Source organism: Rhincodon typus, chromosome 26 (genome assembly GCF_021869965.1).
Source record: "Rhincodon typus isolate 14 chromosome 26, sRhiTyp1.1, whole genome shotgun sequence".
Lineage (NCBI taxonomy): Eukaryota > Metazoa > Chordata > Chondrichthyes > Orectolobiformes > Rhincodontidae > Rhincodon > Rhincodon typus.
This window is the reverse complement of record NC_063357.1, coordinates 23,715,063-23,740,714: the sequence shown is the minus strand read 5'-3', so window position 1 is coordinate 23,740,714 and position 25,652 is coordinate 23,715,063. Positions and strand designations below refer to the sequence as shown.

General features: G+C 38.2%; 2 protein-coding genes across 5 annotated transcripts in view; one reads left to right on the top strand and one right to left on the bottom strand.

Moving 5' to 3' along the window:
- The window catches only part of LOC109936781 (rab effector Noc2), a 251,067-nt gene that overhangs the window by 160,372 nt on the left and 65,043 nt on the right, over positions 1–25,652 (bottom strand). The window lies entirely within an intron of this gene.
- Positions 14,608–25,652, top strand: part of tmem248 (transmembrane protein 248) — a 39,206-nt gene continuing 28,161 nt past the window's right edge. The window contains exon 1 of one of the 4 annotated variants that reach the window (XM_048612710.1): positions 14,608–15,121. Coding sequence is in view for 3 of the 4 variants with exons in the window: in XM_048612708.1 (XP_048468665.1) it covers positions 21,762–21,863 (102 nt within the window). In the remaining variant the exon portion in view is untranslated. Of the gene's footprint in view, positions 15,122–21,740; positions 21,864–25,652 lie in introns of those variants that run through there. The other 3 variants (XM_048612709.1, XM_020521294.2, XM_048612708.1) reach the window with 3 other exon arrangements.

The following is a 25,652-nucleotide window of genomic DNA, read 5'->3' as shown; positions in this document are numbered from 1 at the left end:
GAGAAAGTGGTGGAATCAGGTACAGTTACAACATTTAAAAGACATTTGGATAAGTACATGAATAGGAAATGTTTGGAGGGATATGGGCCAAATGCAGGCAAGTGGGACCAGTTCAGTTTGGGAACGTGGTCAGGTGTTGATTAGTTGGACCAAAGGGTCTATTTCCATTGTGTATGACGCTATGACTGTAAATAGAAGTCCTTTTAAACATAGACCAATAGCATTTACTCTTTTTCTCAATATTAACTAACATTCTGTCTCTCTGTCTCTTCTTTCGTCTGTCTTGGAATGCATCAATAGATATTTCCAGGATTCTCGTTTTACAAATATCCTACAACTCAATTAAGTTTTGCATTCAGTAAAGTCTGCCTAATTTGATTCCAACTACTTCTACTTGCTATTTCAACCCTTTTAATATAGTCATGTATTTTCTTGATCTGTTTTGTCACTTCCATGAAACCAAGCTCAATTTACTTAACTGACCCATGGAACTCAAAATGATCCTGCTTTCCAAATCAAACTTGAGGCATTTGAACCTGCAACTTGTATATACAAATCAGAACTCATTTACATTGTATGATTTTTGTCCAATCAGGCCATGTTAACCATGGCCTTTAATCACAAGCAAAGAACAATTGACAGGGTTGGGAACTTCTCACGTTGTAAGCCAGAACAAAAGGAGAGGTCAGTTTGTGGATATGCATTAACAGCAAGAACATTAAATCATCCAGGGTAGGTTTAATTTAATTTTATATTCTTTTTAAACACCAGGCAGGAAACACGTTAAATTGATTCAAAAGTAACACAATGTGGATCATGGAAAACTGAAATAAAAACAGACTGATTGAATTTGGTGACACCACAACTGCAGACTCTTTCTGTGCATATATTGCATGGACGTCAAATTCAGTGATTGAACCTGCAACTTGCAATTGTCAAAACGTGTTCAAAGATAGATCTATTATTTGATTACAACACTGTTACCTGACTGAATGATAATTGAATGAAAACTGTATACCATTTTCACTAATACATAGAAAAATCGAAATCTTGCAGCATCTATCACAATGAGTTTCACTTTGCAGCACACATATTTTATTCATTCCTGAGATAACAAGGTGTAAGCTGGATCAACTCAGCAGGCCAAGCAGCATCATAGGAGCAGGAAGGCTGACGTTTCGGGCCTAGACCCTGCTCCTATGATGCTGCTTGGCCTGCTGTGTTCATCCAGGTTACACCTCGTTATCTCAGATTTTCCAGCATCTGCAGTTCCTGCTATCTCTGATACACTTTTATTCATTCCTGTTTGTTTTATCCTCCTCCTTTGAAAAATGAATGATTTCAGGTTTCACAGAGCCTCTAAGCAGCTAGTCTAACTGAACGTTGTGAACAGCAGCAATAACAACTGCATGGTTGCATTCCATTAACAAGGCAATGATCCAAACTCTACTATGTATTGTCACATTCAGTACAGTATACTGGTGCTTTGGGTCAAAGTGTCCTGCTGTAAGATGCAAAAAAAGTCCATTTCTCAGAAGGAGCAGTGGAAATGGTGGACAGGGGACTGGTAAGTGCATGAATCACAAAAGACTATTATGCAGATACAGCAAGCAATTAGGAAATGTAGTATAATGTTATCATTTATCACAAAGGAAATTGAATTTAAAAGTAGAGAGGCTTCATTTCTACAGAGAAATGAGACCACATCTGCAGTAGTGTGTACAGTCTTGGTCACTTTATTTAAGGATGGATGTGAATGTAGTTTACATGCAGGAAACAGTTTGGAGCAGGTTTACCAGACAAACACCCAGGAAAAGTGGGTTAATTCATGAAGAAAGGTTGGACATGCAAGGTTTGCCTGGCTGAAATTTAGAGCTAGAGATTACCTGATTGAAACATATAAGATCTCGAGATGCCACAGGGACCTCTGCTCCACTCCTCCTTCACTCCCAACTCCTCCCCTCATCCCGATGGCACCTTCCCAATGCAATTTTAGAAGGTGTACACATGCCCATTTGCTTCCTCCCTCATCAGCATACAAGGCCCCAGAAATGCCTTCCAGGTGAAGCAGCGATTTACCTGCACTTCATTCAAATTGTATTCGCTGCTACATTGAGGAGATGAGACGCAGACTGGGTGACTGATTTGCTGAACACCTGTGCTCTGTCTGTGAAAGTGACCCCGAGCTTCCAGTTGCCTGCCGCTTTAACACACTATACTAACATTTCTGTCTCAGGCCTGCTGCAGTGATTCAGTAAGGTTCGACACAAGCTGGAGGAACATCACCTCCTCTTCCACCTAGGTACAGCTTTCAGGCTGTAATTGGATCTATGTTCGTCACCCTTTCCACACACCCACAGTTCCTATGTTGTATGGGTTGCTCCCTGCCAATCCATTTGCATTTCTCATTAGCGCCCTATCTGCCATTCATGTCCCTCTTCGCTAATGATCAGCAATCTCTTTGTTTTCCTTTCTCTCTCTCTCTCTCTCTCTCTCTCTCTCCATGGATCCTGTCTTCATGTATTCTATTAATTCTCCCCACCTGCCTTCAGCATAAATACAACTATTTCCCAGCTATCTTCAGTTCTGATGAAGGGTCACTGGACTCAAAACATTAACTCTGTTTTTCTCTTTACATATGCTGCCAGACCTGGTGAGTTCTTCCAGCACTTTTAGTCTTTAAGATCTCAATGGGTCTTGACAGGATAGAGGTAGAGAGGATGTTTCCTGTTATGGGAGAATTTAGAACTAACAGTCACTGTTTAAAAATCAGGGATTGCTAGTTAAAACCAAGATCAGGTGAACTTTTTTCTCTGAAGCATAAGTCTTTAGAGCTCTTTTCCTGAAAAGGCAATAGAAGCAGAGTACTTGAATATTTTTAAAGCAGAGGCCAATATATTCTTGTTAAGCAAGGGAATGAAAGGTAATGGGGGTAGGAGAGACTGTGGATATTGGGTTCCAACCAGATCAGCCATGACCTTACTGAATGGCAGATCAAGTAAGAATGTTTAAAGAAACATTTAACACAATATAAAACCAGTTATACCCCTGAGAGGGAAAAGCTCTACTGCACAGAAGAATAAAACAGATATGAACAACTAAAGAGATAAGGGTCAGCATAAAACTAAAGAAAGGGCTTACATAAATGCAAAAAAAACACATCCTGCTGCAAAGGAAAGATATAAAGAAGGACTAAAAGGGACTATGAAAGGAAACTTACAAGGGACATCAAAATCAATAAGTAGACATTCTATAGTTACAGAAAGTGAACGTGGATAATCAGGAGCAATGTTGGCCCACTAAAGACTGAAAGTGGTGATATTGTCAATGACTATAGGGCAATAGCAGACATGTTGAACATTACTTTGCCTGAGTACTTACTGTAGAAAAGGGGGATAACTCGCCGAAAGTCCTGAGGAAATTAATAGTGGGTCGGGAAGAAGGACTGAATAAAACTAATGTAAGTAAAATATCAGAAATGAGGAAATTAATGTATTTGAAGAGTCATAAATCTGACAATGTTAAAGGAAGTAGGGGAGCACATTGTAGACACCCTAACTGTAATCTTTCAGAGGTCCCTAGATACAGGAGTTATCCTTCTGGATTGGAAAATTGTACATGTCACTCTGCTGTTTAAGAAGGGCAAAAGAGAAAAATTCAGGAAAATTGCAGACTAGTTATCCTAACATTTGTGGTGGGGAAATTGCTGGTGTCTATAATCAAGCATGGGGTATCTGAACACCTCCCAATCAGGGAGAGCCAGCACGGATTCTTGGCAGGTAAATCACGCCTGACAAACTTCATTGAATTATTTGAAGAGGTGACTAAGATAGTGGACAGGGAACTGTCTATGAATGTTGTTTATATGGGCTTCAAGAAAGCATTTGACAGAGTCCTACGTAAGGGACTATTAACTAAGACAGAAGCCCACAGAATTGAGGGCCAATTTCTGACATGGCTGGGAAATTGGTTGAGTCATAGACCAACAGAAAGTAGGGATAGTGGGTAGGTATTTGAATTGGCATGAAGTGATCATGATGTCTCACAAGGATCTATGTTAGGACCTCAATTATCCCATTATTTATTAATGACTTTGATAATGGCATAGAAAGTCATATATCCAAATTTGCCGATGACACAAAGTTAGGCAGCATTGTAGGCAGCGTAGATGACAGCCTAAAATTACAAAGGGAGATTGATAAACTAAGTGAATGGGCTAAACTGCGGCAGATGGAGTTCAATATAAGCAACAAATGTGTAGAGTTATCCATTTTGGATATAAAAGGATAGATCAGGGTATTTTCTAGATGGAATGAAGTTAAATATAGTGGATGTCCAAAGAGACTTGGGGGTTCAGGTGCACAGATCTTTAAAATGTCCCAAACAGGTACAGAAAATAATCAAGAAAGCCAATGGAATGCTGGCTTTTATATCTCGAGAAATGAAGTACAAGGATGCAGAAGTTATGTTGCAGTTGTTCAAAACCCTGGTTAGACCCCTTGGAATACTGTGAGCAGATTTGGGCACCACATCTTATGAAGGATATATTGGTCTTGGAGGGGTACAACATAGACTTACAAAATTGATACCTGGACTTTAGGGGTTAAGTTATAAGGAGAGATTATACAAATTAGTCCTGCTTTCTGTAAAGAATATTAAGGGGTGATCTGATTAAAGCCTCCAAGATGTTAAGACGAAGAAAACAGGATAGACGAAGATAAACTATTTTCAATGGTTGGAATTCTAGAACTTTTCTTTATTCATTCACGGGATGAGGGTGTTGCTTTTAGTCAGCGTTTATTGCTTATCCCTAATTGTCCAGAGGGCAGTTGAGAGTCAGCTACATTGCTGTGGGTCTGGAGTCATATGTAAGACAGACCAGGTAAGGATGGCAGTTTCCTTCCCTAAAGGATATTAGTGAGCCAGATGGGATTTTCCCCAACAATCAACAATAGATTCATGGTTAACACTAGATTCTTCATTCCAGATATTTATCGAATTCAAATTCCACCGTCTGCTGTAGCGGGATTCGAATCCAAAATGTTATCTGGGTCTCTGGATTAACAGTCCAGCGATAATACTACAAGGCCATTGCCTCCCCAACTAAGAGGCATAGTCTGAGAATTAGGGCCAGTTCATTCAGCAGAGATGTTAGGAAGCACTTCCACACACAAAGGGCAGTAAATATTTGAAACTCTCTTCCGCAAATGGAAATGGATGCTGAATCAGTTGTTAATGTTCAGTCTGAGATAGATAAATTTTGGTTAAGCAAATGTGTTAAGGGACATGGGCCAAAACAGCTATATAGAGGTAGAACACAGATTGGCCATAATCTCGTTAAATGGCAGAATAGGTTGGAGGGGCTGAATGGCCTACTTCTGTTCCTAAGTTCCTATGACTGAATATCCTATTCCTTGTTTGTACATTAGCATGCAGCCTGCACCTACATTTTGTTTCTAAAAAACTGTGAAACATTAAGCAAGTTCATTCTCTTCCAGAGATAGTAGGAACTGCAGATGCTGGAGAATCTGAGATAACAAGGTGTAGAGCTGGATGAACACAGAAGGCCAAGCAGCATCAGAGGAGCAGGAAAGCTGACGTTTCGGGCCTAGACCCTTCTTCAGAAAATTTCAGAGACTTCACAAGGAGGCTAGTGCCATGTCTTCATACAGAGCTCTGAGCTATGTAACCTTATCCAGATGTCTGTTGCAGAATCAAACTGTTAATACTACCTTGGGGAAGTGAAACTCTGCCATAAATCTACTGTCAGAGGATCCACTCCAAAAAAAAAGCACGCTTCAACAGCGCAGACAAGTCATTGCAACCATGAAGTTTAGTGTGTGAATGTGACAACTCCAAAGCATTGTCTCCAGTTAGTAAAATCACCACAGACCCAGAGAGTCACAGGGCTGCTCTGTCATTGGAGGGAGATACCTGGTTGTGGTTTAACCCAGGTGTTAGCCAAACTCAGGTGAGGGGAGCCGTTGAGAAGGAGAGTCCTTCATGGTAACCTCAGTCAGTGTGGGAATTAAACCCATGCTATTAGCATCATTCTGTTTCACAAACCAGCTAAACAATCCCACAGTTTCAGGTTTGAGATATGGTTCATAAATGGGAAACCCAGATTAGACTTTTAACCTAACCTCTGCATAGATATCCCTATCTGACACGACGAGGAGCCAAAAAGAACAAACTGCCAATGAATTGCAATTTGATGCCAGACTGGTGGCATTACTGAATCAGTAGATGTATGATCAATGAAATTTCCCCTAGAAGCCTTTCAAATTGCAAATATTTTACTCCATCCCTGAAATGAAAATCATTAACTTACTCTCTCCACTATGCATGCATTGGTAGCTATTTTGTCTTGTGGTTATGCAGTTTACTTTCATTCAAAGTTGGCAAGGCTTCAACTTGTGTCCTCATGAACTTGCAGGTACTGTCTCAGATGTAGGATAATCCCATCCTTTATGTTTTAGTTTGTTTTGCTGTCCTTGTTTCCTCCATGACGTTTCAGCCTTCCTTAGTTTCCATTCACCCCTTTTACAGCTAATGACTCCAATTTACCTCCAGAATCTATAGCTTTGCAAATTGCTGTGCCCTTGTTGGCCATACACTCTCCCCCTGTTGAAGCCAGAGCTGCTGCCAATGCTACAGATGTGATATTGACTTAGCACACTGCAATGCAGCTATAAATCCACTCCCTTTGATTGTTCAGTGCTCTGCACTATGACGAGCTGTCTCTCTCTTTCTGTATTCAAAAGCAACACAAGCCACAGAGGCTGACAGCACTGAAGAGGCTATGTACTGAAGAACAATGGAAGCCAGAGGCTGGTAGATTCCAAGAAATATAAAGTGAGTGAGCAGTAAGAAAGTAAGCTCAGAGTCACTTGATGCATCCTGCATAGACGCACGTGTGTCCATGTTTGCAAACAAACCTGACAGAAGCATGCAAATTATAAGTGTCCCTGAACTCCACACTGGTGTGTGAATTGGCCTGAATGCAGCTATGAGGCTCGCGGTTTGGCATTGCCCATTTGTGTGGACAAAGGATGGAAGATGATGGCATTCATGCAGCATGTAGGAACGTAATACGCGTTGTCTGAAAGCCCAGGGAAGCAAGCAGTGAACTGCTACTGCCAGGTAATTGCTCTGACTTTCAAGCCAGAAGTTAGCATTGTCTAGTTTCTTGGGGAGGTAGTAGAAAATTGGGAGCTGCTTAGAAATGATGCGCGTTTAGCTATTAATGAGAAACAAAAACATGGAAATTAGGTAGTTGCCACTCATTGGAAGGTTCTGGACTCACTTTTTAACCTTAAGGGGAAAGTCAGAACTTTTTTTTCAATATTGAGAATCTGACATTTCCATTTTTACCATACTTTCCAACTATCTCACCATTGACCAGTGCTGTGAAGGGATTGAAATATTTGCTCTATAAGCTATGTTTGTCTCTCCACTAATGCTGGAAGATAGACCACCAATTTCTGAGTTTATATTTAATGCTTTAGTCAATGGTCTTTACCACCTGATGATGATTAATGGTCAAACAACCAGGGTGGCAGTTATTGAACAAAGGCACTAACTGCAGTTTTGATAGTTCAGGAAGAGGAGCAGGCGTGTTGTGAGAGCGATTGGCTCACTAGAAGAGTAAACAGCAATCTTATAATTTTTTTGTTCTTGGGTTTAAAATCACAACCAGATTTGCAGTTTAAATTGCAAAATGAACACAAGAAGCCTTGCTGGAAACTTCAGCTGAGAAAGGACAGTACAATTCAAAGAAGCAATTGGTGTACTGGTTGCTACCCAGAATATAAATATCAGTTCTTGGTCTATTTTGTTAACTATAGCATTTACATACATGTATTAATCCTTTCTCTTGTTGACCAGAAATAGCTACTTTAAACCAATCTTGAATATGTTCCACTTTTCCTCTGCATTTATAACATAGAACATAGAACAGTACAGCACAGTACAGGTCCTTCTGCCCATGATGTTGTGTCGACCTATTATCCTACTAAGATCAAACTACCCTGCATACTCTACATTTTACTATCATCCATGTGCCTATCCAAGAGTCGCTTAAAAGTCTCTAAAGTATCTGCTGTGAGTGTAAACCCAAATTATGAATGTGTATGATAAATGCTGAAATTTTTGCATTAAAAATTATGAACTTTAGTTCATTGCAAGCACTTTCATTCTTAACAATTCTTATAGACAGTCACTAGGTGATCCAGGATGACTTGCTTCTACTCATGAAAAAAAAATGCATTCTGAGATGGCTGATAAATCCATTGTGCGATGGACAGATTCTGCCACATCTTTAAATGAATACATATTTCATCTCATAAAATTGAGAATTGAAGTGACTGCAAATGGCCAACTAAACTATTATTTACTCAAAAGATAGCTAACAGTCAGTCATCCACACCCAGCCCAGCTCGAAGGTGCTCTTTAGGCCCAGCTGACTGTTACACCTTATCCAACAGCCCTCTTTTTTTTGCCCAACAGAGACATTCTCTGAGTAACACGATCTCTTTCTGACACTGTTTTTGTCTCATGTCAAATATAGTGAACAGCAGTCCTTTTTGGTTGTACTCTTTGATAATATTTTATACTCTTTCATAATATAGTTCTGTTGCCAAATAAACTTCAGGCAATTGTTTCTTTATTGTTTATAAGTTAGTTTTTTCTTCATTTTGAAATCTAAAGGTCATTCACCACTCAAAGGGCTTATTATTTTCTGTACTGTTTCCATTATAATTATTCTATGACATGTTTTGGATATAAACAACACTATTAGCAGGTGAGGTACCATGTTCAATACATTCATCTTCTGTGGTTGCCATGAGAAATCAACGTTTCGATAAAGTTGAGATATTTTTCAAAAACTAATTTCACTACTCTGCAGTATCATGTAAAATCAATGTCAAACATGATATTTTAAAATATGATTTTGAAAGTTTGGAATGACTTAATGTTATAAATCATTGCTTGTGACTGCAAAAAGCTATTGTGTAAATTCCACAACAACCCATTCATCAAATTAAGTACGTATCTTACTGCTGGTGAGCAGGTGGCCATGCAATGAATAGGTTCCTCACCTCAAACCTCAACTTAAGGTAGGCTGTTGATATCAAGAATATGCAACATATACATTGAATGTTGAAATTTCTGAACAGAACAATTGGTTTGTTGGTTGCAACAGTAATTATCGATAGCATCCTGTGGGGAAATATTTTCAAATGCATTAAAATATGCTAACAAAAACAGAAGTTGCTAGAAAAGCTCAGCAGGTCTGGCAGCATCTGTGAAGAAAAAATCAGGGTTAATGTTTCAGGTCCGGTGACCCTTCCTGCTGAACTTTTCTAGCAACTTCTGTTTTTGTTCCTGATTTACAGCGTATGCAGTTCTTTCGATTTTTAAAAAAAACGCTATGTTGCTTATAGTTATACAATAACTGATGCTATTCTACAACTGAGTAAGTGTGAGATGGAATTTGGCAAAACTTGAGATGGATGTTTTGCCAGATAAATTTATCAAGGGATATGAAACAAAGGTAGGAAAATGAAGTTGCTTGCAGAATAGTCATAACCAATTTTTATGTTTCTAATACCTTGCTGCTTCCCACATGAATGCTTCTGCTCTCCAGTCCCTAGTATGAATCCTCAGCTTCCCTATTTTCTCCTAACTTCAACAGGCTTTTTCATTTTTTCTGAATGGCCCACCTTTGATCTTTTTTCCAGGCCCACCCATGCTTCAAACCACATATGTAAATTTGGAATTGGCATGGGTTGATCAGCCATTTGCATGTACTGATCAAGTCACAGGCCATATCATACATTTCCATAAACTGTTCAGCCTATTAAAAAAATGAGTGAAAGTGAAATGTGACACTTTTTGAAACGTATTTGTAGTCTTCCTTTCAGTTTCTTGTCTTTTTACATATCTTTTCTAGACCTAAAGCAACTTTACTGTCTGATTCAGCTTTCTATTTATTATCTGCTATCAAAATATTTAAACTTTGCTGGTAGCTATAACTTTTTGTTACACTTCTCAGCTTGCTGTTTCCAGGATACTACACGATTGTTATAATATGCTGTGATGCTAAAATGAAACAGTCAGAGGGATAATATTGAGCAAATAGATCCAATAATACAGATTTCATAACTGTGGAAACTGATCAGAAACATGGATTTTCCTAGAGTGCAAAAGCTGATGAAGTTAATGATATTCTACCGTTTTAACCAGTATACACAGCTTTACAAAGTAACATTGCGGCAAATTTCCTTTCAGTGAAATTAGTAAAACTATGGTTTGACCTTTTGTTTATCTTATCTGTAGCCCATAAACCAATATATTCACTCAAGAATGATAATCGAGGAATGTAATTTTAACAACATACATTCATACCATGTGATATACATATATTTGCATCATTACTCTATTTGGTATCTTCATTCAAGCATAATGAATATTCAACCTTAGTTAAATTTATATTTCTGCTTAGATTTATATCTTAATTGGTATAATAATAAAGATTAAACCCCATGAATGCTTGTGTTGAATCTTCACTAAAAGGTCCAAGTTCAGTTATTACTTTAAAGACCCATAAAATAACCTTGCAGAACATCAACAACTTGTTAAAATGTTTTGAATATCCTGTTCTTAAGTAGCCTGGCCCCTTGGGTAAACAATGAAACAAGTCTACCAAATGTTGTTGCTGGCAGTAACATTCTCAAAGTTTAAATAAATCTTTCTTTAGAACATAGCTCAACATGTTGTATGATATTGTTATGATCCTCAGACCTGAGTGCTACATTTATGTTACGATCTGGCTAGAGATCAGTAACTTTTATTTTTAAAGTAGACCAAGTTTGAAATCCAGGTACTTATTAAGAGAATAAGACCACAGGTTTCCATTGTTTAGAACAATAATAAACTTTACTAAACAAAGTTAGAATAGCAGTCCAATCAACATTATATGCTTTTCTAGTGGTTTCATATTTAATCGTTTTTGTCAATTTGAGTTTGAAGGGTTGTGCATACTTTAGACCATAAGATGAAGGAGCAGAATTAGGCCATTAGGTCCATTGAGTCTGCTCCACCATTCGATCATGGCTGATATGTTTATCAACCCCATTCTCCTGCCTTCTCCCTATAACTCTTCATCCCCTTTCTAATCAAGAACCTGTCTATTGCTGTCTTAAATGTGGCATTGGGTTCCACAGACTTACCACCCTCTGGCTGAAGAATTTCTTCCTCATCTCAGTTCTAAAGGGTCATCCCCGTGGCTGTGCCCTATTCTCTCCTGCAAGTGAAAAATCTTCTCTACATCCACTCTACCCAGACCTCTCAATATTCTGTGTCAATGATATCACCCCACTTCCTTCAAAACTCCATTGAATACAAACCCAGAATCCTCAATTGCTCCTCTTATGACAAGCCCTTTATTACAGGAATCATTCTTGTAAACCTCCTCTGGATTTCCTCCAACACCAGCACATCCTTCCCTAGATACAAGGCCCAAAACTGCTCACAATATTCCAAAGATATACAAGGTGTAGAGCTGGATGAACACAGCAGGCCAAGCAGCATCAGAGGAGCAGGAAGGCTGATGTTTCAGGCCTAGACCCTTCTTCAGATGCAGTTTGACTAAAGCCTTGTACAGTAAATTTTGTTGTTTTATTCTAGTCTTCATGAAATGAGTGGTAAGATTGCACATTTTAAAAATATCAATGAAAAGACTGTGGAACTTTTTTTTAAACAATTCGTTTCTTGAAAGTCACCTGCCTTGTGGTAATTTTTTTTAACCGCAGGCCTCCTGTCTGGGTTTACAACTGTCAGGCTGCAGGTGCTGCTTTCAACATTGCTGGGATTTGCAGTAGTGGCCTGCCTAGAGAAGGGAAACTTTTTGTTGTGGATCCAGTGTGGTACCTGGTGCTTTGGTTCAGCCTGGACTCTGAATATGCTTCTGAAGAGGGTCAGATGTATCCTTGATACAGTGTTTCCTGAATGTGGTTTTCCGGAACTATGTTGGCAAATATCCCAGAGACAGGTGCCCGTGTTTGGTGACAATGTTTTTATGAGCCAGAATGTCAGATTGACAGCTATATGAACATTCCACACATCATCCTTTTTGCCTTCAAGAACTAAAACTTATTGGCCAAAGGTTTTTTTTGTTCCAAGGAGAATGTCTGCAAAGAGAAATCTGTTTTAACCCTTTATCCAATGTGTATTTATTTGCATGTGTGTTTTAGGCTAGTTAGAGGATTTTTATAAATTAAAATCTAAATATGTGAACTGGTTTTTCAATATCATTGATCTATTATAAACAAATATGTTCAATAATGTTCATTTTAATAAGGAAACCTAGCTAATAGGTCTTTTTTCTATTTCAAGTCTAATATAGGGAAAGCATAGGATTGGCCTTTGTAGGAACTAGGTAAAACAATTAATTTCATATTGTGATTTGTGGAATAGTGAGTCTAGAGAAAGTCACTGCATTCCTCTTATCTCAGTTGTGTATGTACAACTTATATCCTAACCTCCAGGATTAACCTGTAGTAAAGATGGTTACTAGACAAAATGTGGTCAAACACCCCACAAAGCATATCAAACAGCAAATGTGTCTAGACAGAATCCACAGATTTCTCAGCAGCTCACAAGATGTCAGCAACACTGAGTCAGTAATCCCTGTTAAAATGTCACAAGAGATTCCAATTTCTACTCTTTCAAAGACCTAACTTTTAAAGTCCCTGAAAATTCATTCCATCTTGAACTGCTTCAATGACTACTTACATTTTGTTATTTCTCCTGCCTTTTCTGAGTCTAAGTTCCCATGGATTACTGAAACTGTTCCAGCATCTGCTTGCAGACATAACACCAGCTTTTCACACATAGCTAGCTTCATCAAGTTAGTACTGCCCCTGGATTTTTTTTCCAGAACTCTTCTAATCTTACTCAGTTGCATCAAGCAATTATTACTGATGGGCTTTCAACCCTCACTCTCTGCTGCAATGAATTATTAGTTCTTGTTCTTCTTCTTGCAAGCCCTAACTCTGACACTTAGCTGCCTAGCGACTCATTGAACTTCTTTCTGCGTTCTGACACCACAGATTTTGTGTCCAACTGATTTTGTCTTCCAACAACACAGAAGCAAGGCATGATGGGCTAAATGACCTCCTTCTGTGCTGTATTATTCTATGGTGTACTGAACAGTCTTATTTAAAGTTGTTACCAAACTAACAAGGTCAGAGAAACTACAAGAGACAGTAGTGACTACAGAGACATAAATTTTACAAATGAGCTGGACGAGATATATGTGGGTAGAACATTGACAAGTACATTTTAATATGACCAATTTTACAGTAATAGCAAAAAAAAACTGAGATAGTCCATAAATGGTACTAATCTAGCCAGAGATGAAGCTGAGGTGATCTTTGTCATAGCAGACTCAACATTTCCAACCAAAACAGAGCAGCTATCAACAACAATGAGATGTGAATTCTGTAGCAGAAACAATAGATTATAAATCACTAGAGGTAAGAATTAAATTATACAGTGCTATTGGTCAGACTGCACCTTTATACTCCAATCCCGTTTGCCAAGATACAAGGCAAAATAGCAAACTTAGTGCAGAGAACAGTCATACTTTTCCAAGGCATAGTGATATGAGAAAAGATAAAATTGGACTTGTAGTGATTGGAATCAGCCAGGTGGACCTTATCGGATATGAGTTCCCTGATTGGGGTTGTTAACCTGGTCCAATCAGGGAGTCCTGGCTGACACATATAAACAGGAGTGTCAGGAATTCTGCTCACTCTCGGAGCAGGCTTTGAGCTAGCTGGGTCAGTGTTATGTACTATGCATGTGTAAATAAAGGGTGACATGGTGATGGGGTACCAGCCTTTGTGGAGATATTTCAGGACTTTTCAGGGTTTTTTTTCCATCTGATGGAATTTTTATTTGAAGTGAACCGAAAATATTAATTCACAGTATCACTTTAGCAGATTTAAGACACGAGTTTCAAACGAGAAGTGAACTTTTAGGCTATCAGGATATTTTGCTTCATTGAAAAAATGATGAACATGTCGAATAAACTTCCAAATTGAGTTGTGGAGGTAAAAACTTTGATTTGAGAAACCTATTTTGACAGTGGTGGGGGTCAGAAGAGAGGGTCATTTTGACCAAATGGTCGTTCCCAGATCCATGATTGTTTGCTGATCTGATTCCATTCCGGTTTAAAATGCTTCACCAGAAATGTACATCCACAGGGCACTGTATCAAAGGCATACATTTATATTTTAAGTGTTCTGACGTAGACGTGACATAACCCAAAAGCTCTCAACACCAAATAAATACTGGGTCTCAAATTTAAGTATGAAATAAGGTGAGGAAGATTGTCAACACGTTTAAACGAATGTCAGATTGATCCACCTTTTAAAAATTGACACGCACTAAACCTGAAACTGGTCTTGGGCCAGTGAGAGTTGACAGGAATTTATGTTCGCCGAGGGTGAAATGTTTTCTGCAAAAAAAAGGGGAAACAACCCTAAATTTTACGGCTCTCAATTTTAAATTCGAAATTGCCCCACACTCTGAAGTGTTTCTGAGAATCGGCGGTGCCTCATTCCCAGTTAATGTCAACACTGAGAGCGGAGCAGGAAGGTTTCCACTTTATTGTTCGCTTGGTTTGTGGGTGTACGGGGAGGAGGCGGGCTTGAGGACCCGGAGGAGGAGCCGCTGAAGGAGCGTCCAAAGCGAAGGAGGAGGAAATAGAGAGAGACTGAGGCCGGAGCCTGGAGCTGGCATTGGGCAGAGAACCAGGATTTGAACCGTGGTAGCGGTGGCGGCCAGGCCGAGATGCCGAGCCCGCCCCGCTCTCCGTGAGAGTTGACTGAGAGATGCCGAGAGGCCGGCCAGCCGCGCAGCGCAGCCCGGTCTTCCCTTAGCCCCTCTCCCCCTCACCCTCCAGCCCGGGGCCGTGCAGAGTTAGCGGGGGCGATCGCTGTTCAAAACCTTTCCTTTTCCCCCCCCTCCTTCACCTTACTCCTTCCCGGTCAGTCTGTGTCCTCGAACAAGGCGAGGCCGCCGTCTCAACCGTCCCCCCCCCCGCATCATGGTGAGTACAGTCTCCGGCCCGGGAAGCCTGACGACCCGGCTTTCTTATTTGCTGGGGCTCGGGCAGACGCGCAGGCTCCGCTGTTGTGAAGTTGGTGCTAGGCCGCTTTAGCTTAGTTTCAAACTTGAGACTATTGTCCTTTCTGTTCAGTTCGCTTTCAAACTTCAATCTTGACAGGCTCGTTTTAAATCTTCGCTGTGTAACATTTAATTATCCACTTGGGGTTTCTGTCTTTACTGAGAAAAGCAACATTATCTACTTTGGCAACTGTTTTAGACCAAACGTACGTACATTCAGTTATATATTAGGCTTTTGTTTCACCGTTTTAGATACTAAATTGGTATTTTGTTTTCAAGCTGTAGAGAGACATTACAAAGTATCGTGAAGTGTATCACAGGTGATTTGATAAATTACTAGTTAAGAACTATAAACTTACAATGTTGCTTAATGAATTAAACTGCCAGTATTAATATCAATGTTTCATGAGGGGCACAACTTTTCAGTTTAAGTAGTTCTCTTTCTCAATGTGATGTGGTAGAGGCTTTCAATTCATTCTGATTTGAATGTTATTTTTATACATATTATAAAATCATAGGAAGGGGAATTCATTCAGTCTTGGTATGCTTGTGCTGAAGTAGTAATGTTTAGTTCTTCTCCCTTTTTGTCTGTAAGCTAAGTTCAATGTCATGTACTTGCCCAACTCTCTTGAAATTATTTCAGGAACCTGCCTGACGTCTTTGCAGCTAGTACTTCAAGTGCCAGTAATTATATGAAACGTTTCCTCATCTCCCCTATAAACTCTTGGCAATGATTGTAAATCTGTGATCTCTGCAATATGATTGCAAACGTTTGTGAAATGTTACGCATTAGATTAATTATGTACAAAGAATATGGGAAAGTATGAACATAGTGAAAGGAATATATTCCATTGGCATGTGATTTATAAGTTTGTGGTATTACTGTCAAATTTCACATTAGTACTAAAGTTGCTGTACTGTCCTGTGGCTTACTTCTGCATAGTTTTTAGTTGATTCAAAAATATTCTCAGAAAACTTGAACTACTCTTTATCCTAAGGAGATATTTCTTGTATGGTTGGTGTCATGTGCATTTATCCTGTGTTGTCACATGCTGCAATAATGTGCAATCCATCCAAACAAAAATGTTTCCTAATCTCCAGGAAGCTCTTAGATCAGTGCAAAATTATGCATCTTTACTGGTATTGTCAAACTTCCATAAACAACCAAATTTTAAGATGCATTTATGCTACAACATTATTGTTGTTACTTTACTCCAACAGAGATGTTTCAATTTAAACAATGTAAGAGGACCTATTACACATCTACAGAGATGCTGTGGGAAGATCTAGGAGGGGAGAGTTTCAAATTTTAGTTGGTGTCACTTGGAGTGTAACTTCAGTGCAACCACAAACGAGTGTTCATGGAATCCTGTGAATCCTCTGAAGGTTTACCAGTAATTCATTTTAATATTTGGGCAGTAGGGATACTACCACCTTTGCACTCTTTCTGAAGAAGGGTCTAGGCCCGAAACGTCAGCCTTCCTGCTCCTCTGATGCTGATTGGCCTGCTGTGTTCACACAGCTCTACACCTTGTTATCTCAGATTCTCCAGCATCTGCAATTCCTACTATCTCTGTAACAATTGTGAGAGATAGTTTGTTTGTGTTTTCATGCTGATAACAGTCCTTTTATAAAGATTTGCTACTTGTAGTACAGTTTTTAATTTCTATTTATGCATTTCCACTTGTTATAATTAGTGAAGTATTCCATTTAAATCTAGACAAAAACATCTGTGTGGCCTGATGGGTTTGCTTTTGTGATTCTATTTAAAGTGGTACTCTGCATATTTATTAAAAAAAACTGTTCTGTTTGTAATGGAAATTCATATACAGCCGGAGTGGAGAAGATAGAACAAAATTGTTTCTATTTTCTATTACTTTTTAGGGGACTGTGTGAAATGAATTAAAGTTTTGACCCAACAGGTTCTGTGCTGTGATATAGACTCTAAAGCTGTTTTTAATTGACAACAATTGTTTCTCTATCTTTTCCTTATATCACTTTATTAATAACTTTCAAATACCTAGCTAATGGTATTTTAAATTATCCTTGTTGCAATCATTATCTTGTAACTAGTGATAATCTTTTAGTCTTTTAAGCCTGTACTTCCATCTTAAAATATCATTGTTTTGCACCTTGGATGTGACTATCAATCTTAGCATTTTAGTTTATGCTGTATTTTGCTTTTGTCCCCCTAACATTTTCCAGCTGTCTGTTCTGTGCATTGAACTGTATGCAGTCCTTGTTTGTGATCTCTTGCTTTTGACCTAATTTTTATGCCCTGCCCATTAATTTGGTAGGAACAAATTCATACCACTTCCTTGTATGTCTGTGATTATATAAATAGATAACAAACCAGATCCCTTGGGTACACCAAATCCCACCAATATGAATAAAACATCCTATTACTCCTTTTTACTTTTAACCTGTAACTGTTTTGCAAGTCACTTCCACTATGTGCCTTAATGTTCAGAACAGGCACCTTGTGTTAGTTCTGTAGGAGGGCCACTGAACCCAAAACGTTGACTCTGCTTCCTATCTACAGATGTGGCCAGATCTGCTGAGTGTCCCCAGCTATTTCTGTTTTTGTTTCAGGTTTCCAGCATCCACAGTTCTTTGTTTTATTTTGCTCAGCATCTTGTGTTAATGTGTCTCTGAAATTCCACGAATGCAAACAATATCCAGTGGATTTTCTTCATAGACCAATTTCCTCAAAAAAAAATCAATTAACTCTTTCGAACATTAACCACACAGGTTGGACAGAGCATTTCTGTGTATCTGAACATGTCTGACATTAACAAGATAAGAAAAATAACTCCATACAGGCATTCCTGACCTGATGGGTATAAATATTTCTGAAAAGACAAATCAAAGTGAATACTGTGCTGTAATTCACATTATAGTGAAAGTCGTTCAGTTGTTGCAGATGTTTTAACTTGAATATGTGCATTCTGAGAGTCATGTCATCCTGCCAGTAACTCAATGTTACTGACCTGAAGCTACCAAACTGGAGTGGCTATTCACGAACAACTTCAGATTGCAGGTGTGTGTGCGTGCACGCGCGCGCGTATATTTAGCTCCTTTTTAACATAGTAAAATGTCCAAAGGTTCTTGAAACCAGTACAAAAAGATTTTTAAACACCAGAGTGATCTATTAGGATAAGAGGCCAAAGGCATAGTCAAAGAAGAAAGTTTCAAGTAGCATCCTAAAGAAGGAGTAAAAGGTTTAGCGAGGGAGTTCTGAGCTCTGGGCCAAGACCATCGAAAATCTCTGCTAGTGCTGGAGCAAATGGCCTCCTGTCCTGTAATTAATTGGATTGCTGTGTTAGACAGGTTGTCCGCATGAGCAACTTACTTAGTTCTATTTCCTAACTTTTCCATGTAGGTCTGCATTTATTTTCCCAGATAAATACCCAATTCTCTTTCATAGGCCTCAATTGAATTTGCCTCTACCACATTCTAAGGCATTGCATTACAGATCCTAACTACTCATGTAAAAATATTTTTTATAACATTACCATTACTGCTTTTACATCCCCGTAAGTTACTGTCATCTTGTTCCCAACCTTTTCACGAACGGGAACAATGTCTCTCTTTCTGCTCTGTCTAGACTCATAATTTGATATACTTTATCAAATCCCCTCTCAAGCACCCCTTTTCCCTGGAAAACAGCACCAGCTTCTCCCACCTGTCCTTGTTGTGGAATTCCTCATCTTTGGAACCTTCCTTCTGAATCTTTTCTGTATCCTTTATAATGTGATTACATCCTTCCTAATGTTTATACCAAGAACTGGGGTCTCGTACGATCTTGCCTTTATAAGAAAATTGCGTAATAACCATGACATTTAAAGTGATGGGGACAGAATCGCGTTATAGCCAATACAGGTAGGGAAAGTTCACATTCTACAAATAGCGTTCTATAATTCTTCAGTCGTGTTAAAACCAATTTGCATTGAATAAACACGTGTTATGTCAGAACCAACTGTACTCTGGTTGAAGCTGAACCATTATTTTACACAGATTTATCATCATTGTTCTTGCTTTTGTTTTGTCTCAATTTACAAACACTAGGATTCCATATGCTTATTAACACTTCTTGGAACTACCCTACAAACTTTCGAGATTTAGCTGCTCCTGCGTGCTTAGAATTTTGTATCCTTTATTTTGTACTTTCTCTTTTCATACTTCCTACCAAAATAATTCACTTTACCCTTCTATCAATTTAATACATTCCTAAATTAAATCCTTTCTGTTTTTTTCCACCTGTCACTTCCTTTTGAGGTCCATCATTACACATCTGAGTTCACACTTCCAGGTCTTGTGTTATCTGCAAATTTTGAAATTGTGCCCTTTTCTAACCCAGTCATCTAAATACCAGCCCATGGAACCCCAACTGTTTACTTCCCTTTAATATGAAAAACTACTGTTGACCATTACTGTGTTTCTTGTCACTCAGCTAATTTCATACGATTGCAGCTACTGCCCCTTTTTAATCCATGGGCTTTAACTTTCTGACCAGCTAATTGTGATATTTTATCAAATGCTTTTGGAAGTCCATGTGCACCACATCAACCACATTACTCTAATCAACCCTTTTTATTACTTCTACAAAAACTCAAGTAAGTTAGTTAAGCACATTTTGTGCTGCCTTTCCTTAATTAATCCATATTTATCCAAGTAACTCTTAAATTTGACCCAAGTTATCATTTCAAAAAGCAATCAGAATTTGAGTAGTGGAGGGAGTCTCAAAAGGTGCCTAAAACTAGGGTAAATTAGAGTTAATGGAGGTTTCAGATCATGGAGCAGTTTCAAAAAAAATACAAGGGTGTCAGATCAGAAGTCAATGTAAATTGGTAGGACACAGATGATAGATGAATGGATAGGGTAGCAAAGTTTTATTGAGCATAAATTTTATATAAAATGTAAGCTTCAAAGCTGGAGAGGAGAATTTTGAAATAGTTAAGACGAGGTGAGAAGGTTATAGGTAGGATTTCAACCGCACTTGAGCTGTGGTAGAGTTGGATTTGGACAAATTACAATAATTATAGTAGTGGAAGGATGCAGATGGATTGGATTTGTGGCCAGAAGCTCATCTCACTGTCAAAAACAATACCAAGGCTGTTTGTGAATGGTTCAGCTCAGCTTCAGTCAGTATCAGAGACAGGGATGGAAATAGAAGTTGAGGCGTGGGGTTTGTGACAGGGACCGATGACAGTGACTTCAGTCTTAACATTTAGCATGAGTGATATATGTTCCTCAATTATATGTTGCAGCAGTTTGGCAACAATCCGATTGTGTTGTCAATAGGCATATTTTCTGCACAGGAATCATATGGGCAACCAAAATAATGCCCCCCCAAAAAAATACACTTCCACATTTTATAATATGTTTCCTCTGTGTGATGCTTCATTTATAGAGTCCAGTTGCTTCCAACATGATTTACAAAATGTGTCCACCACATCTATAGTTCAATTTGCTCACTGTAGGCACAATTCAAGTTTCAATAAATTTTATAATCCTGCAGAACTTTTTATGTTGTTCCCGTGGATGTAATCTGAACCTTTCATAATACTTCAGTTATGTTTAACACTGCTGTTCAAAATTCCTGCACTTGTGTTAAGATTACTGACTTGCTAGTTTGACAGCATGGCATCTATCCTGAAGATTTGAATTGAATTGATATTTAATTACTTTTTGGTCCCTTCTTTTTATATTTTTTTGTTTTTTGCTTCTGAATATATTTTCTGAGGTGGAATTTAGTATGTTACTATCTCAAGTAATTTATTAATTACAAATGTGTGGAAGAAAGTCCCTAAAACTCATTTTAAAAGGAGGTATTTGGTTTATTCAGTCATTGTAAACCATTAGTACTAACTATAGAGAACAATTGATGAATGATTAAAGATATTCTCTGAGATTGTAAAGTAGCTTCAGAAGAAATTAATAAAATAGTAACTTGGTCTTTTGTGTTTTTTTTTTGACTGATCTCAGCTGAATATATTGGAATACTCCACAAGAAAAATATAAGCAGAGATTTGTTTTTAATTAAATGAATTTCTTCTATTGGTACACTTTAATAATTCCCTTTTGCTGCTATTCCCAAGATCCTTTCATCAGTTTACAATGTGTTTAATTTCACTGTCCAAATGGGTAAAAGGACGAGGAAATTAAAAATCTTGCTGAAAAGAGGGACATGTTACTAAAGCTTTTCATCTGCACCCTTTGGTACAAATGCAAGAATTTCAAGTTTCAAAGATCGCAAGTTGATAGGGGAAAGTAATGGGGAGCCTTAATCTCTCCAGGTTCCAAGTAATTCAGAAAAAGTGCAAAGCTTGAATATATTACTTTTCTTTGTAGAGAACTGGTTTCTGTGTATGAATTGTTGTTTGAAATTTGGCATTCTAGCCATTTGTCCTGATTAGTACAAGACAAAAAGCTTTAGCATGTCTATCTTTTCTGCAATGTGCCGAGTTCTGCAGTATCATGCATCTGTTTGAAAACCAGAAATACCAGATCTCCAAACCAGTTTTACTTTAACAGTGAATCAGAGATAGTAGGAACTGCAGATGCTGGAGAATCCGAGACAACAAGGTGCAGGGCTGGATGAACACAGCAGGCCAAGCAGCTTTAACAGTTGCAATGCAGTACAGTATCTGTTCCCAGAAAAGGTATCATTTCAAACAAACTCTTTATTCCATGCTGCAAGTTTTCAGAGAAGTAATTGTGTTTTGAAGTTCAACTCCTGTTAAACTGCTGAAAACACTTAAAAATATCAGCAGATCTCTTTTTTTTAATATCAGAAGGTGCATAGGACATTGCAATTCAGCTTTTTTAAATATTATTTTCCAAGTTCCTTTCACAGTACAATCTTAAGCTGATAAAAAGCTAGTTTGGAAGACGTAGTCAATAGAGTAGATACTGAATTAGTTACTAAAAGCTTCTAGAACTTGCCTTTATAAAATCAAATTTTCCTTTAAGTACCTGTAGAAAAATGAAATTTGTATGTTAGTCACTCAGCAGTATATCTTTTTTGAATATTACCAAACATCAGAACATAGTATTAAAACATGATATGTCACTCTATTAGTCAAATGTATTTTAAAATTTATTAATGTAATGCTATTTTAAATCCAAATGGCAATCTGGTTAGTATTGCAAACAAAGTTGTAATTATAGATGTATGAAAAGTGATTACCTGATGGTCATGAAAAATAACTTATCAAAATGGCATTTTGTGCGAGAGAAATTATTTCTCAAACTTGATTCAGTTTTTTTTAATAAAGTGACCAAAAAGATTGTTGAGGGCAGAACGGTTGACGTTATTTACATGAACTTTATTCAAGTCAGTGTTTTCCCTTCAATATGCATGTATAGCAACCTGATATCTGTACTTATTGGTGCAGTCAAAATTCAGCTCAAAACATCCAAACTATTGCAGATGGATCAAATGAATTTCTTGAAGAGTATAAAGGATGTAGGGTGTTCTTAAGAGGGAACTCGGCAGGGAAAAATAGGGGATATGAGAGAATCCGGGCAGATAAGGTCACGCTTAATCCAAAGAGATTCTACAAAGTACATTAAGAGCAAAAGGGCAACTATAGAGAGAATAGGGCTCCTTAAAGATCAACAAGTTCATCTTATGTGCTGAACCTCAGGAAGTGGGTGAGATAGTAAAGAATATTTCACATCAGTTTTTACTGTGGATAAAGAAATGGAGGCTAAAGAACGTGAGGAAGTAAATATTGATGTTTTGAAAACAGTTCAATTATAGAAGAGGAAGTGCTGGCAGCCTTAGAAAATATAAAGGTGGATAAATCGTTGGTACCTGATCAAGTGTATTCCAGGACTTTGGGAAGTTAGGGGCCCCACTGTTTCTTCACTATCAGAGATATTATATATTATAATTTTCTATAACCAGGGATGAAGTACCTTAGGTCTGGAGGGTGATTAACATTGTGCCCTTATTCAAGAAAGTCTGTAAGGAGAAGCCTGGGAACTATAGACCTGTGAGTCTGACATCAGTAGTGGGTAAGTTGTTGGAGGTGATTCTGAAAGATAGGGTTTACGTGCATTTGGAGAGGTAAGGACTGATTAATGATAATCAGCTTGGCTTTGTGCAAGAGAAATTATTTCTCAAAATAGATTCAGTTTTTTTTAATGAAGTGACCAAAAAGATTGTTGAGGGCAGAACGGTTGACGTTATTTACATGAACTTTAGTAAAGCCTTTGACAAGATTCTGCATGGTAGACTAATTAGTAAAGTTAGATCACATGGGATTCAGGGTGAGCTTGCCAATTGGATACAAAATTGGCTTGATGGTAGGAGACAGGATGATGATGGAGGATTGCTTTTCAGACTGGAGGCCTATGACCAACAGTGTTCCACAAGGACTGGTGCTGCATCCACTTTTGTTATGTATATAAATGACTTGGATGAGAATTTAGAAGATGTGGTTAGTAAGTTTGTGGATGACACCAAAATTGGTGGTATAGTGGACAGTAAAGATTACAAAGAGATCGTGATCAATTGGGCCAATGGACTGAAGAGTGGCAGATGGAGTTTAATTTGGATAAATGTCAAGTATTGCATTTTGGTAAAACAAACAAAGGCAGGGCTTCTACAATTAATGTTAGAGTCCTGGGTAATGTAGAACAGAGAGACCCAGGGATTCAGGTACATAATTCTTTGAAATTTGCATCACATGTAAATGAGGGGGGTTAAGAAGGCATTAGTGTGCTTGCTTTCATTGCTCTGACAATTGGGTACAGGAGGTGATGTGTCACATTGAGGTTGTACAGGACATTGGTGAGACCCATTCTGAGGTAGCGTATCCAGTTCTGGACACTCTGCTGTAGGAAGTATATTATTAAATTGAAAGAGGGTTCAGAAAAGATTTATCGGGATGTTGCTGGGAATGGAAAGTTTCAGTTAAAAAATGGGCTGGGACATTTTTTCACCGTAGTGCAGGAGGTTGACGGGTGATCTTATAGAGGTTTATAAAATCATGACGGACAGAGATAAGGGTCTTTTCTCTAGGGTGAGGGAGTTCAAATTAGGGGACATATTTTTAAGATGAGATGAGAATGATTTAAAAAGGACATGGGGGGGCAACCTTTTTACTCAGTGGTTTGTATGTGGAATGAACTGCCAGAGGAAGTGGTGAATACAGATACAGTCGCAACATTTAAAAGACATTTGGCTAAGTACATGAACAGGAAAGGTTTGGAGAAATATGGACCAAATTGAGTCTAGAGGGACTAGCTTGGTTTGGAATCTTGATCGGAGTGGACTAATTGGACTGAAGGGTTTGTTTCCATGCAGTATGACTCTATGAAAAGCATTGTTCTAATATTCAGTTGATTAGTCAGACATATTCTAGCCGTGCACATACATCATGATTGCAAAACATGATTAAAAGTTTCTGTGAATTGAACTAATTGGCTTTGTTCTTTGCATATTCCTTTCATGGCTATAAGAAATTGCAATTAGGTGCCAAATGGATTTTAGCCTGGCATAGCTTTCTGATAGCTGTCTTTGGCTTAAAAGTTTTTTGATTTCCTTTGTTCATGGTTGAATGTAAGAATATACCACAGGGAAATTTCCTGGGGCATGCTCTCAATTTAACAGTTCTCATGAAACCTTCTGGAGAACGATGGGTTGGGATGGGATGGATAAATAAATAAATCAGTAAGTAAATAAATAAATAACCTTTCATTACCGTAAGGCACTGGTCTAATGATCGGCATTCAGAATTTTCTAACTATGCTCATCGGATGTGGGCATTGTTGGACAGCTTTTATTGTCCGTTCCTAATTATCCCTTGAACTAAGTGGGTGGCTAAGGCCGTTTCAGAGGCCGATAAGAGCCAACCAAGTTGTTGTGCGTCTGGAGTAATTTATATACCAGATTGAGTAAGGATGACTGATCGCAAAGAACATCAGTGAACCAGATGAGTTTTTATGACCAGTAACAATAGTTTAGTGGTCACCATCAAGCCTGTTTTTAATTACAGATTTTTTTTAAAAAATGAATTTAAATTTCACCATTTGCTAAGTTGGGTTTTGAAACTGTCACCAGAGCACTGGCCTAGGTCTCTGGATTACTGGTATACTGACGTTATCACGACACACCTGATTGCTCAGCAGTTCTTATGAAAGGTCATCACCATGACCTGTTAACTCAGATTCTCTGTGCACTACATACTACCTGACCTGCTAAATATTTCCAGAATTGTCTCTTACTTTAAATTTCCAGTATCTGTCATATTTTGCAAGGACTAATCCAATGTCAGTTGTGTGCAACTGCTTGGAATCTGTCATCTTAGGTTACCTAAGAGCTGATCTTATCTGTGTTTTAAAGTCATTTAGCATAGATTTATTAAAAGCAAGTCATATTTAAGAAAATTAATAGACTTAATAGTCTATCTTAATAAGGTGATTTCTGATCTTGTTTGAAA